General features: G+C 47.8%; 1 protein-coding gene across 5 annotated transcripts in view; it reads right to left on the reverse strand.

Annotated features, from left to right (window-relative positions):
* HYDIN (HYDIN axonemal central pair apparatus protein) overlaps window positions 1-17,675 on the reverse strand; it is a 382,125-nt gene that overhangs the window by 176,778 nt on the left and 187,672 nt on the right. For all 5 annotated transcript variants that reach the window (XM_050922316.1, XM_050922315.1, XM_050922318.1 and 2 more), the window contains exons 19-20: window positions 11,992-12,230; window positions 3,148-3,403 (exon numbers count right to left, since the gene is read on the reverse strand). In XM_050922316.1, coding sequence (XP_050778273.1) covers window positions 3,148-3,403; window positions 11,992-12,230 — 495 coding nt within the window. The remainder of the gene's footprint in view (window positions 1-3,147; window positions 3,404-11,991; window positions 12,231-17,675) is intronic.

The raw sequence follows: 17,675 nt of genomic DNA on the forward strand, positions 1-17,675 counted from the left end.
TATTTTGGCTGCTGGTACAAAGTCAATGGGTTCCACGTGCACAAACAGCAGCCTGTTACCTGTTCTTGACACTCACTGGGCACCATAGCCTACAGTAATAAAGATATATAAATTTCCTGTGTTTCTTTATACTGCACTCTGTTTTTTCAATACTAACATTTCCATAATACCATGTGTTCTGCAACTCTTGATGAAGACACTTCTGAGTTAGGTGCTACCTACGACCATAATAACTAAAGCATCAAATTAATATTTTTATGATCTATCCCTTTGCCAAGCACAACAATTTTATAAAACTAGAGGGAATCGTTTTTTAAAAAATAGGTGCTATATTAAGGAAAATAGATAAAAAAGGAATCCTGATGCCAGCAAACCTGCCCTCAAAACCATCATAGAAATTATAGGCAGAAAGGACCCTATAATCCAGTCCGCTCTTTTCCTTGTCAATGCAAGATTCCTTCCTCCTCTATGTTTGTGTTTGTCTGATCCAGTTTTAAAAGTCCTCTGCATTGGGGCTTGCAACACATTGCTTGGCAGTCAACTGGACAACACAACAACACTCATGTCAGGAGATTTCTGTGAGTCACCTTACACAAGAACATAAGAACAGTCATAGTGGGTCAGACCAAAGGTCCATCTAGCTTAGTATCCTGTCTTCCAAAAGTGGCCAATGCCAGGTACCCCAGAGGGAATGAACAGAACAGGTAATCATCAAGTGATCCATCCCCTGTCGCCCATTCCCAGCTTCTGGCAAACAGAGGCTAGGGACACCATCCCTGCCCAGCCTGGTTGATAGCCATTGGTCCATGAACTAATCTAGTTCTTTTTTGAACCCTGTTATAGTCTTCGCCTTCACAACATCCTCTGGCAAAGAGTTCCACAGACTGACTGTGTGTTGTGTGAAAAAATACTTTCTTGTGTTTGTTTTAAACCTGCTGCCTGTTAATTTCATTTGGTGACTCCTAGTTCTTGTGTTATGAGAAGGAGTAAATAACACTTCCTTATTTACTTTCTCCAAACCTGTCATGATTTTATAGACCTCTGTCATATCCCCCCTTGCCATCTCTTTTCCAAGCTGAAAAGTCCCAGTCTTATTAATCTCTCCTCATATGGAAGCTGTTCCATACCCCTAATAATTTTTGTTGCCCTTCTCTGAATCTGTTCCAATTCCAATATATCTTTTTTGAGATAGCGTGACCACATGTGCACGCAGTATTCAAGGTATGGGTGTACCATGGATTTATATAGAGGCAACATGATATTTTCTGTCTTATTATCTATCTCTTTCTTAATGATTCCCAACATTCTGTTCACTTTTTTGAATGAATGTTTTCACAGAACTATCCACAATGACTCCAAGATCTTTCTTGAATGGTAAACGCTAATTTAGATCCAAGCATTTTATACGTATAGTTGGAATTATGTTTTCCAATGTGCATCACTTTGCATTTATCAACACAGAATTTCATCTGCCATTTTGTTGCCCAGTCACCCAGTTTTGTGAGATCCTTTTGTAGCGGTTCACAGTCTACCTGGGACTTAACTATCTTGAGTAGTTTTGTATGATCTGCAAATCTTCTTCAATTTCATCCCATTACTCCTAAGCTATCCCATATAGTGCTATAACAACACAATTTCCTCCTTCCCTGGAGTTTGGCACCCTCCCGGTACTTGCTAAAGTTGTCACATAACCAAGCTATGTACGCAGAGCTCCTCTCAGTCTTGAGACAAGGCCTGCATGCTGCCACCCAGCAGCATCTATAACCAGCTCATGCTCCACTACCCATGCCTGCTGCAGGCACAGACCATGGAAAGTCCTGCCTCAAGGGATCTGAGAGGCAGCAGCCTCATGACTCCTGATTGGCTTCCCACTCTAGGTAAACCCAAGGGATGGTCCACAAAGTGTCTAGGCAACAGTGTGGATCTCCTGTAGCTGCCATGATCATTCCCATTCTTGAATTCCTGTCTTTGACCTTGGCTTGACTTGGATCTCGCCTCCTGACCTGGATACTGGTCCCTGGTATTGACCCCAGTCTGGAATTTGACCATGAACTCTTCTGCTACTCTCAGCCCCAGGTTTCACCTGTCTCTGACCCTTGGTCCCAACTGCCCTTGCCAGGATCCTGACAGCAAGTCAGTCCCTCTAGCCTCCTGATCGTTTGATTCTCTTCTTTAGGCCCAATCCAATTTGTCAACATCTATCAGGTAACGAGGTGCCCATAACTGAATAGGATACCCCAGTAGCAGTCCTAACAGAACCATACAGCGACCAGAATCTCTGCTGCCTGGAAAAAGCCATGCAGAAGTGTGAAAAACTGGGTTTTCTTCTGCCACCAATTGGGACAGACTCCGGACAGTGTCTCATCCCTATGACATAGCACAAGATTTCTACTTCACTAAGCTCATAGACCATTGGGGATCTGCCAGAGGGAAGGGCAACCACACTGACTGGGTTTGGTGCCTTTCACAGAATGCTGCACTGCTATACTTGATGTCCCACGCTGTCCCTGGGACAGAAGGGCAGGGCATACTGGGATGGAAAATATTGATGAGAAACAAGCTGTCAAATATAATGATCTGTGGGAACAGCCTCTTAGAGTGGAAGAAATCACTCTGCGTTCTTTAAAAACAATGCATTCGGTCTAACGTTTCCCAACAGGACACAGCATGTTAAATGGACATTTTAAAAATTTCTTTATAACTATAAGTAATGTCTGTGTTCGAGGTTACTCCCCCCATTATATAGCTGTGTTTTGGATTATTCCCCTCTCCCATTATATTACCTTGCATTTTTCTCATTACTTTCTGCCCGTGATCCTAGTCTCTCCAGACACCGCAATATTATTTCTTCAGACTTCCCTTGTGCCTCAGCACATGACTCCCTGTAACTTGTTGCTTGCCCCAGAAGTCAGCTGGTATTTTGGCATTTGAATGTTGGGTTTATGGTAGCTATGGTAACAAGAAAAGCCTTAGCGACTAATAATGCCCAAGCAAGAAAAGCAACTGGTGCTACCATGGTAACCTGTGGCATTACAGCAATTCTTGAAAGAAATTGATCATTTTCTAAGGCTGGTCCCTTGACATTTATCTAAGAAATACCAGTGGCAACAATCTAATCGAAATGCTGCAGCTCTTGCAGTCTTTTACCTTAGGGGTGTCAGAGGAGCCTTCCAGCATCATATCCACAGTCTTGCCTGGGATCAGCTCCATCCTTAATGGATGAAGCTTAAACACCGGAGAGGGAGTCTCTGGTCTCTGGGGGGAGTTCTTGCCCTTGGCATTACTGATAGCAGGGAAATGGTTACGCTGGCGAAATGGAGGGAAACCTTCTGTCATCCAGTAGAGCTGATGGGTTCGTCGTCCACGGTTGGTTATCTTGAAGTGATAGCAGCAAGGATCCAGACTAGAAGAACAGCAGAATGGAGGCAGATTGAAAAGGTTACTGATGGTGGGGTGTCTCTACCAAGAGAGAGCAAAAGGTCATGTATTTAACATGAAATTTGCCAATACCGTGTGTGTGTGTTTGTGTGTGTGTGCGCGCGCGCGCAGGGGTGATCACTAGCAGCCAGCACAGATTTACCAAGAACAAATCATGCCAAACCAGCTGGATTTCCTTCTTTGACAGGGTAACTGGTTTGGTGGATAGGAGAAATGCGGTGGACATAATATACCTGGACTTCAGCAAGGCTTTTGACACAGTCCCACATGACATTCTGATAAGTTAGCTGGAGAAACGCAGGTTTGGCGGAACTCTCATTAAGTCGATACATAATTGGTTAAACAACCACAAACAAAGAGTAACTATTAATGGCATGATGTCAGGTTCGAGGGAGGTCTCAAGTGGGGTTCCACAGGGATCTGTTCTGGGTCCAGTGTTGTTTAACATCTGTATTAATGACCAGGATGTAGGAATAGAGAGCATACTGATCAAATGTGCAGATGACATAAAGCTGAGGGGGCGCAGGGAGGGACTGCCAATACTTTGGAGCAGTGGTCCCCAACGCAGTGACCACGGGTGCCATGGCACCCGCAGGGACATCTTAATGCGCCCGCGTCCTGGCCCCTGGGAGAGTATCCGCCAAAATGCTGCCGAATTTCAGCAGCATTTCGGCGGGGATACCTCTCGATGATGCCACTTGCCATCGACAAGTGACATCATCCAGAGGCATCGCTCCCAAATTTCAGCAGCAATGGCTCTCGATGATGCCGCTTGCCGCCGACAAGTGATGGCATCGAGAGGCGTCACTCCCGAATTTCGGCGGCGATGCCTCTCGATGATGTCACTTGTCAGCGACAAGCGGTGTCATCGAGAGGCGTCGCCGCCGAAATGCCGCCGAAATTCGGCGGCATTTCAGCGGGTGCTCCACTGCCGCAGTGGTCTTTCGGCTGGTGCCCGCCAGCCAAAAAGGTTGGGGACCACTGCTTTGGAGGATAAAACTAAAATTTAGAGGGATCTTGATAAATTGGAGAACTGAGCTAAAGACAAAAAAAAGAAATTCAACAAAGGCAAATGTAAGGTGTTACACTGAGGGAAGAAAAACCAAATGCACGAATACAGAATGGGGGACAACTGGCTTGGCAGCAGCACTGCTGAGAAAGATCTGGGAGTTGCGGTGGATTACAACCTCAACATGAGTCAGCAATGTGATGTTGTGGCAAAAAAAACAATTGCAATTTTGGTTGCTTTAACAGAGGCATCGCATGGGAGTGATAGTACCGCTCTACTTGGTGCTGGTTAGGCCTCAGCTGGAGTAGTGTGTCCAGTTTTGGTCACCAATGCATAGAAAGGATGTGGAGAAACTGGAAAGGATCCAGAGGTGAGCAACAAAGATACTCAAAGGGCTGGAATGCAAGTCATATGAGCAAAGGCTGAAGGAACAGGGTAGGTTTAGTTTGGAAAAGGGGAGATTAAGAAGGGACATGATAGCGGTCTTCAAATACTGAAAGGCTGCCATAAAAAGATGAAAAAACATTGTTCTCTCTTGCCCCAGAGAGCAGGACAAGAGTCAATGGGTTCAAACTACAGCACAGCAGATTTAGATCAAACATCAGGAAAAGCTTCCTATCTGTAAAAACAGTAGGCCAATGGAACAGACTGGAAGTTTCCTATCTGTAAGAGCAGTAGGCCAATGGAACAGAGAGATTGTGGAAGCTTCTTCACTGGAGGTTTTCAAAAGGTTGGTTTAGACTCAACAAATCTTGCATCTTGGCAGGGGGTTAGACTAGATGACCCTTGCGGTCCCTTCTAACCCTGTGATTCTATGATTGCTGGAAAGCACTGCACCCACAGCATTAACGCTAACTCTTAATAGGATGCCATGTTGTGACATCCAAAGAGATTTGTAAAAGCAGCAAAGAGTCCTGTGGCACCTTATAGACTAACAGACGTATTGGAGCATGAGCTTTCATGGGTGAATACCCACTTCGTCAGATGCATCCACGAAAGCTCATGCTCCAATACGTCTGTTAGTCTATAAGGTGCCACAGGACTCTTTGCTGCTTTTACAGATCCAGACTAACATGGCTACCCCTCTGATACAAAGAGATTTGTGTGGCTTGAAGCAATGGCTAACACAAAATACTTTTTAAAGAGCCACTCTCTGCCAAATGGCCCCCAGTTTATGAAGCTCCTCCTGCAGCTGGCTACCTAACAAGCTGCAATAAAGAATCAAGAGGTGGCTCCAGGCACCAGCACAGGAAGCAAGTGCTTGGGGAGGCCAATGGAAAGGGGCAGCACATCCGGGTCTTTGGCAGCAATTCAGTGGCGGGTCCCTCAGTCCCTCTCAGAGGGAACGACCGGCTGCCGAATTGCTGCCGAAGAATGAAGCAGCCCGGTAGAGCTGCCGCCGAAATGCTGCTGATCGCGGCTTTATCTTTTATTTTTTCTTTGCTGCTTGGGGCAGCAAAAAAGCTGGAGCTGGACCTGTAAAGAATGAAACAGAAAGGACCAAAACTCAGCATTTGCTGTAATTATGCTTCTCCTTACCTTTATCTCTTCAATATCCTCTATGTATCTGCACAAAGCTAGTCCCCAGAGTCCCACAAAGTGAGCTGGGTTATCCTGGCCATGGCAGGAGAGGCAAGCAAGTTCCCATTCCTGCTGTTTGTTACAACTTCCCTTTAGCGTAGCCGCCGAGCACAGGTGGTGGCTTGGGCTAGGCACATGAGTACAATCTCGCCTGCCCCTGGTATGAGCAGCTAGCTCAAGCCACTGCGGCCAGACTGCTGTTTTTAGTGTGCTAGATCAATCAGACTGTAGACACCTCCCAGCTGCAGTGTAGCTAAATAAATATCCATTTACATTTTACAAAATAAACCTTGGAGGACTGGAGGGGAAATATTGACCCTTTTCCAACATGCCCCCGAAAAGACTGAATCCTGTCTGTGATTCCTTTCATTAAGATCTCTGCCCTGCCAAGCCAATGGAGCTTGACAAAACCCCAAGCCTCCCTACGGGAACTGGCTGAGATAACTGGATTCATGCATCACCTCCAGGGATTTCAGACTAAAGGAAAGAAAGGGCACTGGGTGGCCTGCATCTCACAACTTTATTTCCTAGAGAAGTTAAAGCTTTTTTTGCTGCTAAAGAGATCCTCTTTCATTGCAATGAGAAAACACCGTGTGCATCGGTATTTGACCATCTGGGTAGACTGTCACCCTTTTCTTCAGATTAATGGCCTGCTACAGATTAATGGCCTGCTCTAGATAGGAGCTGAGTGCCTTTAACTTCTACCCCAACAGGAGCTGCTCACCACCTAGCACAGTGGTCCCTAACCTTTTTGTCTGGCTGTTCCTACATAGAGGATATTGAAGAGATAAAGGTAAGGAGAAGCATAATTACAGCAAATGCTGAGATTTGGTCCTTTCTGTTTCATTCTTTACAGGTCCAGCTCCAGCTTTTTTGCTGCCTCAAGTAGCCAGATGAAGAACCGTGGTGGTGGTGGAGCATCCGCCAAAATGCAGCCGAATTTTTGCGGCATTTCAGCGACAACGCCTCTCGATGACATCACTTGGCAAGTGGCGTCATCAAGAGGCATCGCCACCGAAATGCCGCAGAAATTCGGCAGCATTTCAGTGGATGCTCCACTGCTGGCCAGGAGGCGGGCGCATTTAGATGCCCCTGCAGGTGCCATGGCGCCCGAGGGCACTTCGTTGGGGACCCCTGACCTAGCAGGATTGGGCTCTTGGTCTGTTCCCATTGAAGAGATTCTAAGAAGAGGGTAGTAAGTGTGCTACAAGAACTAGACAGAGTCAATAGTTTTCCCATTAACTATAGTGAGCACAGGGCCAGGCCCTGTCTCCTGTCAGACTGCAGTGACATCAGGGGCTAAATAACCAGAGCTAACATGAAATGAATAGTCAATGAGACATTGATTCCATTATGCACAGAAACATCAAGTGTAAGGTAGTGATTATTTCACTGTATACGAATATAAGCATGACTGGCAGAGGAATTGTTCGTGGCAGAGTTACTGTCTTGTTTTGGAGGTAAAGAATATGCAGCCAATGAAAAGTGGGTATAACATACCTGGCTAAATACAAAAACAGAATTTACACCATATTCCAAGTTAGTCTGTGAAATAAAATGTTAAAAATGCATTTGAAGCATACAATGGCTATATGAAATACGCCATCTCATGCAACGTGCAACGACAGTTCTGAACTTTAAATCAAGTTCTGTACAGATGCCTAATTTCTGGTTCAGTAAAAGCCAAATTCATCTTACTATCTATGCCCCATTTCACTTTATTTAGTTGCAGTTTTGCAGCTAGTTGCAATAGTGGCTTAACCCCAGGACAATGCTGCGGGATAGGAGGAGAAAGACTGTCAGAAGAACTGAACTGAGTAATGCTGCCAACATCTTATCACCATGCATTGTGACAAAGTTCCTCCTCTACCTTGGTGGGTCCTGCGCTTATTGGCAGCTTTATTCACCTCAGTGATCTCCCCCCACAGTCTGGATCAACTCCTCCTGTGTCTGATCAGGAGTTGGGAGGTTGGGGGGAACCCAGGCCCGCCCTCTACTCCGGGTTCCAGCCTAGGGCCCTTTGGATTTGCAGCTGTCTATAGTGCCTCTTGTAACAGCTGTGTGACAGCTACACCTCCCTGGGCTACTTCCCCATGGCCTCCTCCAAACACCTTCTTTATCCTCACCACAGGACCTTCCTCCAGGTGTCTGATAACGTTTGTACTCCTTAGTCCTCCAGCAGCACACCCTCTCACTCTCAGCTCCTTGTGCCTCTTGCTCCCAACTCCTCATATGCACTTCCTCTCCTCTGGCTCCTCCCCATCTGACTGGAGAGAGCTCCTTTTAAAACCCAGGTGCCCTGATTAGCCTGCCTTGATTGGCTGCAGGTGTTCTAATCAGCCTGTCTGCCTTAATTGGTTTTAGCAAGTTCCTGATTACTCTAGTGCAGACCCTGTTCTGGTAACTCAGGGAACAGAAAACTACTCACCTAGTGACCAGTATATTTGCCCTCTACCAGACTCCTGCACCCCACTGGCCTGGGTCTGTCACAGCATCCAATCTGGCCATCAGGACATGGCTGATCAACCATCAGGAATAGCCATGTAAACAGTGGTGGACAAACCCAAGCCTTTACGGAGCTTATAGTTAAGGCTGCAAGTTTGTCCCAAAAGTCACAGAAGTCATGGACTCCGTGACTTTCCAGGACCTCCATGATTTCTGCAGTGACCGCTACACCTAGCCCTGGGGCAGCACAGGCAGCCTCTGGGCCAGTCGCACCAGCCGCTGCTGGGGAAGTCTCAGGGCACTGTGGCCCCTTCCCCCAGAAGCAGCAGGAGTTTGGGTGTGGGAGGGGGTAGGGGGTTGGGACAATGGATAGGGTGAGGCAGGCTCTGGGCAGCGCTTACCTCAGGGGGCTCCCCAGAAGCAGCAGTATACTCCTTGCTCAGCTACTAGTCAGAGGCATGGCCAGGTAACTCTACATGCTGCCTCCGCCTGCAGGCACCACCCCCACAGCTCCCATTGGCAGTGGTTCCTGGCTAATAGGAGCTGTGGAGCCGGCGGTCTGGCCAGAGGCAGCACACAGAGCTGCCTGGCCACGCCTCTGCCTAAGAGCTAAGCAAGGGGGATGTCGCTGCTTCTGGGGAGGCACTGAGCCAGGTAGGGAGCCTGCCAATCCCGCCAGCACCAGTGGGGGTCCCGGGCTGCGCTAGGCTTGCCAGGCATCTGGTTTTCAACCAGAATGCCCGATCGAAAAGGGACCCTGGCGGCTCTGGTCAGCACCACTGACTGGTCCGTTAAATTTCCGGTCAGTGGCACAGCAGGGCTAATGCAGGCTCCCTGCCTGCCCTGGTTCTGTGCAGCTCCCAGAAGTGGCTGGCATGTCCGGCCCCTAGATTCAGGGATGATCTGGGAAGCTCCACATGCTGGCTCTGCCCCCAGCACCAGTGGCCAATGGGAGTTGCGGGGGTGGTGCCTGCAGACGCAGGCAGCATGCACCACAAAGAGCCTCCTGGCTGTACCTCCAAGTAGGGGCTGAACATGCCAGCCATTTCCGAGAGCAGTGTGGAGCCAGGGCAGGCAGGGACACTGCCTTAGCCCTGCTGCGCCGCCGACCAGGAACCGCCTGAGATAAGCGCTGCCCATCTGGAGTCCACACCTCAAACCACCTGCCCCAGGTCGGAACCTATTCCCGCACCCTAACTCCCTCCCAGACTCCGCACTCCACCCCCTGCCCCAGGTCAGAACCCCCTCCTGCACCCAAACTCTCTCTGAGCTCGCACCCCCTTCCACATCCCAACCACCTACCCCAGCCCTGAGCCCCCTCCCGCATTCCAAACTCCTTGGCCCCAGCTCAGAGCCCCCTCCTGCACCCCAAAACCCTGATCCCCAGCCCCACTCCAGAGCCCATACCCCCAGCTGGAGCCCTCACCCCTCCCAAATCCCAGCCCCTGCCCCAGCCCGGAGCCCCCTCCGCACCCTGAAGCCCTCATTTCTGGCCCCACCTGGAGCTCTCACCCAGAGCTGGAGCCTCACTCCCAGTGAAAGTGAATGAGGGTGGGGCAGAGCAAATGACAGAGGGAGGGGGGCTGGAGTGAGTAGGGGCAGGGCCTCAGAGAAGAGGCAGGGCAGGGGCGAAGTCTCAGGGAAGTAGGGGCAGGGCAAAGGAATTTGGTTTTGTGCAATTAGAAAGTTGGTAGTTCTAGGCTGTGCACTGCTGCCTGTGCCTCCTCAACACCAGTGGAGGTTCCGGGCTGCGTGCCGCTGCCTGCGCCCCCCAGTACCAGTGAGGGCTCTGGGCTGTACACCACTGCCCACCTCCCTTCCAGCACCAGCGGGGGTCCTGGGCTGCACACCACTGCCTGCTGTCCCCCCCCCAGCACCCATGGTGCCCCTGGGCTGTCCCCCCTGTGCACTCACAGCACCCACGTGGGTCCCCCTGATCACCCGTGGCATCCCTGGACCACTTCCCCTAGCATCCCGGGCACCCCAGCGCTGCTCCCCAAGCATCCTGGGCACCCCAGGGCTGCCTCGTTCCAAGATTTGTTCAGGGGTATATAGTAAAAGTCATGGACAGGTCACGGGCCATTAATTTTTGTTTACTGCCTGTGACCTGTCCATGATTTTTACTAGAAATACCCGTGACTAAACCAGAGCCTTACTTATAGTTAACCAAGGATCACAAAACTCCCCAGACATCTACACTCAAATGGAACTAAAGCTCAAAACTAGTGCAGGGGACTGAAACTACTGTATCTCAAACACTTAGAGCTAAATTCATCCATTTGAAACTCCTCTCTTTTCCACTCACCATCCAGGGTCAATGGACTTTTGCTTTCCCCCAACTATTTTCAGAACAGGACCTTTCAGTCATTCTCCTTTTTCCAATCAAGAGAGAAAGCTTTTCTTCCAGCTTCTGCCCTAAAGCCAAGGGAGACTGGTGGGAACAGATAAGGAGCAAGAGGAGGGGAGACAGGAAGAAAGAGGAGAAGAGAGGCTAACTGTCATGACTCGCAGGTCTCTAACCTGGATCTGCAGGTTTCTTGGGCAGCCTCATGCCCCAACCTCCCCACTGATGACTTACTGGTGTATGCTAGAACCAGGACTCCTTGAAACCCAGCTCACGTAGAACTTGCCTCTGGGCCCCGACTGTTGGAAGACTGGGGCTCCTGACTGGCCTACTTCCCCTGTTTAAGCCAGAAGGAGGAATACGAAGTCATAGAATGATAGAATCATAGGACCGGAAGGGACCTCGAGAGGTCGTCTAGTCCAGTGCCCTGCACTCATGGCAGGACTAAGTATAACGGGTTCCATCCTGCCCTGGACTGCACATCCTGCTCCTGTCTCCTGATCTCAATCACCTGGTTTCCTGACTCGGCTTGGTTCCTGCTATCTAACTTATAGTTCCTGACCTTCTAGTTCTGAACTCCAGCTGGCAATAGGGACCTGCGCCCACCTCACAAGATAACCACTAGGCCTGACTGCTTATGTCCCAACCCTGACACTAATAGACAGAATTCCAGCAGGGGATCCATGAAATAAAAGTGAGCTAGGGAAGGTTAAAGGACAAAGACAAATGTTGCTGCTCCCTCAAGGCACTGAGATGTGGAGCATGCTGCAGGTAGAAAGAAAGCAGTACTGTTAATTTAGAAGAGGGGCTGCTAAACAGCAACAACAAGGTTTACTGAAAAAAGGAGCAAAATGTTTGAATGATCAAAAAATATGAGGCTTTTTAATGTATCGTTTGTCAATCTTCAGGACTGACCTTCTGCAATTTCCACTTAGTGACATTTTGTCAACTACCTCCCATCTTGTTAGCATTCTAAAGTGACAAGTGACTTTGAAAGGGCTACAATATGTCTTCAAATGCACTTATGCAGCGCCTATTTAACTCAATTGGAGCCATGTCCTTGTAGCTACAGTCCTAAGGGGCTATAATAAAAAATGTCCTTGCTGGGGCTCTTTATTTGGTCCATGGACATGAAGGAGCATAGGAAAAGATGAGAGCCAGAGAGATGACCTACCTGAAATGGGGTCCCAAGTTGAGTGCTGGAGCAAAGGGTTTGTCTGTGACAATCGTGGTACCAATGCCAATAGCCTGGACTGGGATCACATAGGTATTGCTGTTTTGTATGAACAAGTTCACCTTGTCTTGGAATTTCACTGTGTCATCCAAGTTAGCAATCAGAGTCAGCGATACCTCAGCCTCCGGGGGGACTACACCTTCACTGGGCTCAATCCTCCACAACGAGTGACTGCGAGCCTGCAACAAGATCCAAAAGCTAAGATCAGAATAGAGGCACTTTAGGATATGGTTAAAAGGAAGAGAAAGCAATGATGGGCAGGGAAAAAGCAGCATCTCAGCTGAAATGATTTCTTGAGGAACTCTAGGTTTTAATGTGCTAATTCATCACATCTAATAATGAAGACTGAAACCCCATGAGGACTGTTGTAATAATCGAGGTCTAGCAGGCCTATGTGAATTGTGAGCCAAACTGTTGGAAAGTAGGTAAAGGTTCATGAATTATTACAATGACCTGTTATATAAAAATTGTTTAAGAAAGATTTGGGAAGGAGACAGAAAGACTGAATTAATTTAAACAGAGATGGTTTACTGATGCCACTCAAGGCCTGTGTTAAGATCATGCCTGGTAGACAAGAAAAATGTGAGACTGGAAATCAGTGGACCAAAATTAGTGCTTCAGAAATTGGGCCTAATTGGTAGATACAATAATGAGAGGATGGGCTATTCTGCACTTTTTGAGGCTTGTGGAAAGGGAAATGGGGGTGAAACCATCACCATGGCTGCAACGGAAAGATTTTTTTCAAAGACACCAACCCTGAAACTCATCACACCACCAGTGAGGATCCCAGCCTGATGCATGTGAGATCCTGCTCTGTCTTCCCCTTCCTCATGTGTCCCTTTCTGTCCCCTGTCCTACCCCCACCATGGTTTCTCACTGGATCCCAAAATCAACTGCTCACAAACTGAGAAGAGTTAGCAGGGGAAGCAAAAGTGGATGGGAACCTGGGAGGCAGTGACCCATGAGATGGTCGAGTTCAGGATCCTGACACAAGGAAGAAAGGAGAGCAACAGAATACAGACCCTGGACTTCATCAAAGCAGACTTTGACTCTCTCAGGGAGCTGATGGGCAGGATCCCCTGGGAAAATAACATGAGGGGGAAAGGAGTCCAGGAGAGCTGGCTGTATTTTAAAGAATCCTTATTGAGGTTGCAGGAAAAGAACATCCCAATGTGTAGAAAGAATAGTAAATATGGCAGGCGACCAGCTTGGCTTAACAGTGAAATCCTTGCTGATCTTAAACGCAGAAAAGAAGCTTACAAGAAGTGGAAGACTGGACAAATGACCAGGGAGGAGTATAAAAATATTGCTCAGGCATGCAGGAGTGAAATCAGGAAGACTAAATCCCACTTGGAGTTGCAGCTAGCAAGAGATGTTAAGAGGAACAAGAAGGGTTTCTTCAGGTATGTTAGCAACAAGAAGAAAGTCAAGGAAAGTGTGGGCCCCTTACTGAATGAGGGAGGCAACCTAGTGACAGAGGATGTGGAAAAAGCTAATGTACTCAATGATTTTTTTGCCTCTGTCTTCGCAAACAAGGTCAGCTCCCAGACTGCTGCACTGAGCAGCACAGCATGGGGAGGAGGTGACCAGCTCTGTGTGGAGAAAGAAGGGGTTCGGGACTATTTAGAAAAACTGGACGAGCACAAGTCCATGGGGCTGTATGCGCTGGATCCAAGGGTACTAAAGGAGTTGGCGGATGTGATTGCAGAGTCATTGGCCATTATCTTTGAAAACTCATGGCAAATGGGGGAGGTTCCGGATGACTGGAAAAGGCTAATGTAGTGCCCATCTTTTAAAAAGGGAAGAAGGAGGATCCGGGGAACTATGGGCCAGTCAGCCTCACCTCAGTCCCTGGAAAAATCATGGAGCAGGTCCTCAAGGAATCAATTCTGAAGCACTTAGAAGAGAGGAAAGTGATCAGGAACAGTCAGCATGGATTCACCAAGGGCTAGTCATGCCTGACTAACCTAATTGCCTTCTATGAGGAGATAACTGGGTCTGTGGCTGAGGGGAAAGCAGTGGATGTGTTATTACTTGACTTTGGCAAACCTTTTGATACGGTCTTCCACAGTATTCTTGCCAGCAAGTTAAAGAAGTATGGGCTGGATGATTGGACTATAAGGTGGATAGAAAGCTGGCTAGATGGCCGGGCTCAACGGGTAGTGATCAACGGCTCCACGTCTAGTTGGCAGCTGGTTTCAAGCGGAGTGCCCCAAGGGTCGGTCCTGGGGCCGGTTTTGTTCAATATCTTCATTAATGATCTGGAGGATGGTGTGGACTGCACTCTCAGCAAGTTTGCAGATGACACTAAACTTGGAGGAGTGGTAGATATGCTGGAGGGTAGGGATAGGATACAGAGGGACCTAGACAAGGACTGGGCTAAAAGAAACCTGATGAGGTTCAACAAGGACAAGTGCAGAGTCCTGCACTTAGGATGGAAGAATCCCATTCACTGTTACAGACTAGGGACCAAATGGTTAGGAAACAGTTCTGCAGAAAAGGATCTAGGAGTTACAGTGGACGAGAAGCTGGATATGAGTCAACAGTGTGCCCTTGTTGCCAAGAAGGCTAATGGCATTTTGGGCTGTATAAGTAGGGGCATTGCCAGCAGATCGAGGGATGTGATCATTCCCTTCTATTCGACATTGGTGAGGCCTCATCTGGAGTACTGTGTCCAGTTTTTGGGCCCCACACTACAAGAAGGATGTAGAAAACTTGGAAAGAGACCAGCAGAGGGCAGCAAAAATGATTAGGGGGCTGGAGCACATGACTTATGAGGAGAGGCTGAGGGAACTGGGATTTTTTAGTCTGCAGAAGAGAAGAATGAGGGAGGATTTGATAGCTGCATTCAACTACCTGAAAGGGGATTCCAAAGAGGATGGAGCTAGACTGTTCTCAGTGGTACCTGATGACAGAACAAGGAGTAATGGTCTCAAGTTGCAGTGGGGGAGGTTTAGATTGGATATTAGGAAAAACGTTTTCACTCAGAGAGTGGTGAAGCACTGGAATGGGTTCCCTAGGGAGGTGGTGGAATCTACCTCCTTAGAGGTTTTTAAGGTCAGGCTTGACAAAGCCCTGGCTGGGATGATTTAGTTGGGGATTGGTCCTGCTTTGAGCAGGGGGTTGGACTAGATGACCTCCTGAGGTCCCTTCCAACCCTGATATTCTATGATTCTATGATCTAGTTCTACTCATCTTGTGAAGGACCAGTGAAGGAGAGGAACCTGACCAGACCAACCAGATGATGTCCCTGACCAGGCAGATGAGCTGGGGTCCAGAGCAACAGCTGTTATGCCCAAAATGCCAATCCAAAGCACCATCCAGGACTGACCTGCTGCCCTGTAGCCTGAGAACATAAACAAAAGCCATATTTCCCCATCCGTTCCTACCCTATCTCTTCTCTCTCTTTTGCATCTGTTTTGTCAAAAAGCAGGAAAATTAATATTGTTCCCAACTCAAAATTGAACTGAACTAATCCTTTCCTCTCCACTAAGGAGGTCTGTTTGACAGCATGAGAGACACTAACCAACATTCACCCTTTCTAAAAAGAGATGTTGACAGGTTTTGATTTTTGTTTTACACAGCCACTCAATTTCAGTTTCAATCCCTTTTGCCTTATTTGATTCCTTTCCTTTTGTGTATTTCAGTCAATAAATATCTAATTCTGGCATGAATTTTCTGGTGTGCTTGCCATGGAACTAAGCAGGCCACGGTCTCTACATACCAAACCCCAAACCTTGTTTTAAACACTTTTGTGTTGGACAGTTTCAGGCTCATGTTAACACTTTTGGCTCTTTGGGCCCATATAGTCCAACTAAATTAATACAACAGGACCCAGGGGACAGAACCTTTCACCTGCAAGTCACTATTTCAAATCCAGCTCACGTCAGTAGTGACCACAAGTGATTACCTCTGATGGCTTATGGCCTATGTGACCTCTATAAAATTAGTTTGATGGTCCTGTTCCAGTTCCTCGGGGAGATAACCAGATTAAAAAAAAACCAACCTCTACCACTGACACTAGCTAGCATCCTTGCTGGCAGGGTAGGTAGAGAGGCCACACCCTAAATGAGCCATGGAATCGGAACCCTCTGCTGATGCAGAGGTTACATAGTTTGACAATAAAGCTGTAAACTAAAGGAATGACTCTGCAAAACCAACTAATCAAAATCCAGATGCAATCAGCAAGGTCTTTTCTCAAGAGTTAGGCTGTGTTTTTCAAAGGCATCTAATGGACTTTGGCATCCAATTTCCAGTGAATTTCAATTGGACTAATTCTCTAATTCCCTTAGGCTTTGGAGAATCCAAGCCATCAAGGTTTATGACAAAACAGTACATGAGTTAACGATTAGAAAGGAAACCAAAACTGAGCCCTGTGATCTGACTTTCCCAAGTACTCTCCTCCTTCTGTCTCCTACGCAGCCCTTCTCAGAGACCTGCCCTTGAAGTCCTGTGCAATGAGGGTGGTAGAAACCGAGCTGAGTTCTTCACAGGGAGGCCAGGTAGTGACATGGACCCCGTCAGAGTTGCTCTGCAATAGAAACATTTTAATTGGCTCTTGGCCAGTGCTAGGATAAGCTCAAGATGGAATGCAGAGTAAACCCTAAAGATCATAGCTGTACCAGAGGGGGTCTGTGGGCCATTTGTGAACTCTTAGATTTATTCAGAAGGACCCATACAGGTCATTTCCACCAGCATCATCCTTAGGCTCCTGTTTTAAGAGAGACTAACTGTCCTCAACAGAATCCCTCAGTAAGCTGTCTCGACATCTGGAGTAGAAGACACAATCTCCGGCATCTTTTAATTGTACATTTGTGTTTTACTGCTCTGAATAATGCAGAAAGACGGAAAGGCCATTAAACATGGTCACTCTAGGAGATGCAGAAGGACTCTGTGGCAGGGCAGAGGTAAAACGCTGGCTAAGCCCTGCTTTCAGGTGGAGAGGCCAGAGGCAGAGGCTCAAAGCAGCCAGCAGGGAGCCCAGCTGCGAGCCCTAATGAGGGCTGGCTCACTGCAATAGGCTGAGATAAGCAGTGACAACTGGGCTGAAGGCTGGGAGGGCTATAAAAGCCCTGAACCAAACTCAGTCAGGAGGCTAAGTGCTGTCTCCTCATCACAGGAAGGGAGCCTCAAGGGCCAGGAGTCCCTGGAACGGGTTGGAAAGGGGATAACTGTTGGGAGATAAAGGAGACTGCACGGTGGCACTGGAAAATAAAACACAAGGGTGAAGCACCAGAAGAAGGCGTGAGGACTCATTTTACCAGCCTAAGCACAGGGTGAGAAGGCCGAAACCTGTCCGGACCCTGTGACAGACTCATTCACAACCACCTGAAACAACATGGGAAATATTTGAGAACAGCATTTTTATGACAAGCAAGGATTTGCTCACTGCTTGAAATGGACTGAAACGCTGTTTGCTTCAAGTGAGATTAGCTCTATGGAGTTTCCGTCCATCAGCCATGGAGCTCTAACATTATGACAGACAACTAAATGAAGAAACACATCAGAAAACAAAACAGCACATCAAAGTGCAGGAGCATTTAAAAGGATTCCAAATAACCTCCCTAAACAGTTTTAGGTTACTGAGGAGAGGGTGTCTGAGGAAGTGAACAGAGCCAGATTTT

The sequence above is a fragment of the Gopherus flavomarginatus genome, chromosome 14 (assembly GCF_025201925.1).
Source record: "Gopherus flavomarginatus isolate rGopFla2 chromosome 14, rGopFla2.mat.asm, whole genome shotgun sequence".
NCBI lineage: Eukaryota > Metazoa > Chordata > Testudines > Testudinidae > Gopherus > Gopherus flavomarginatus.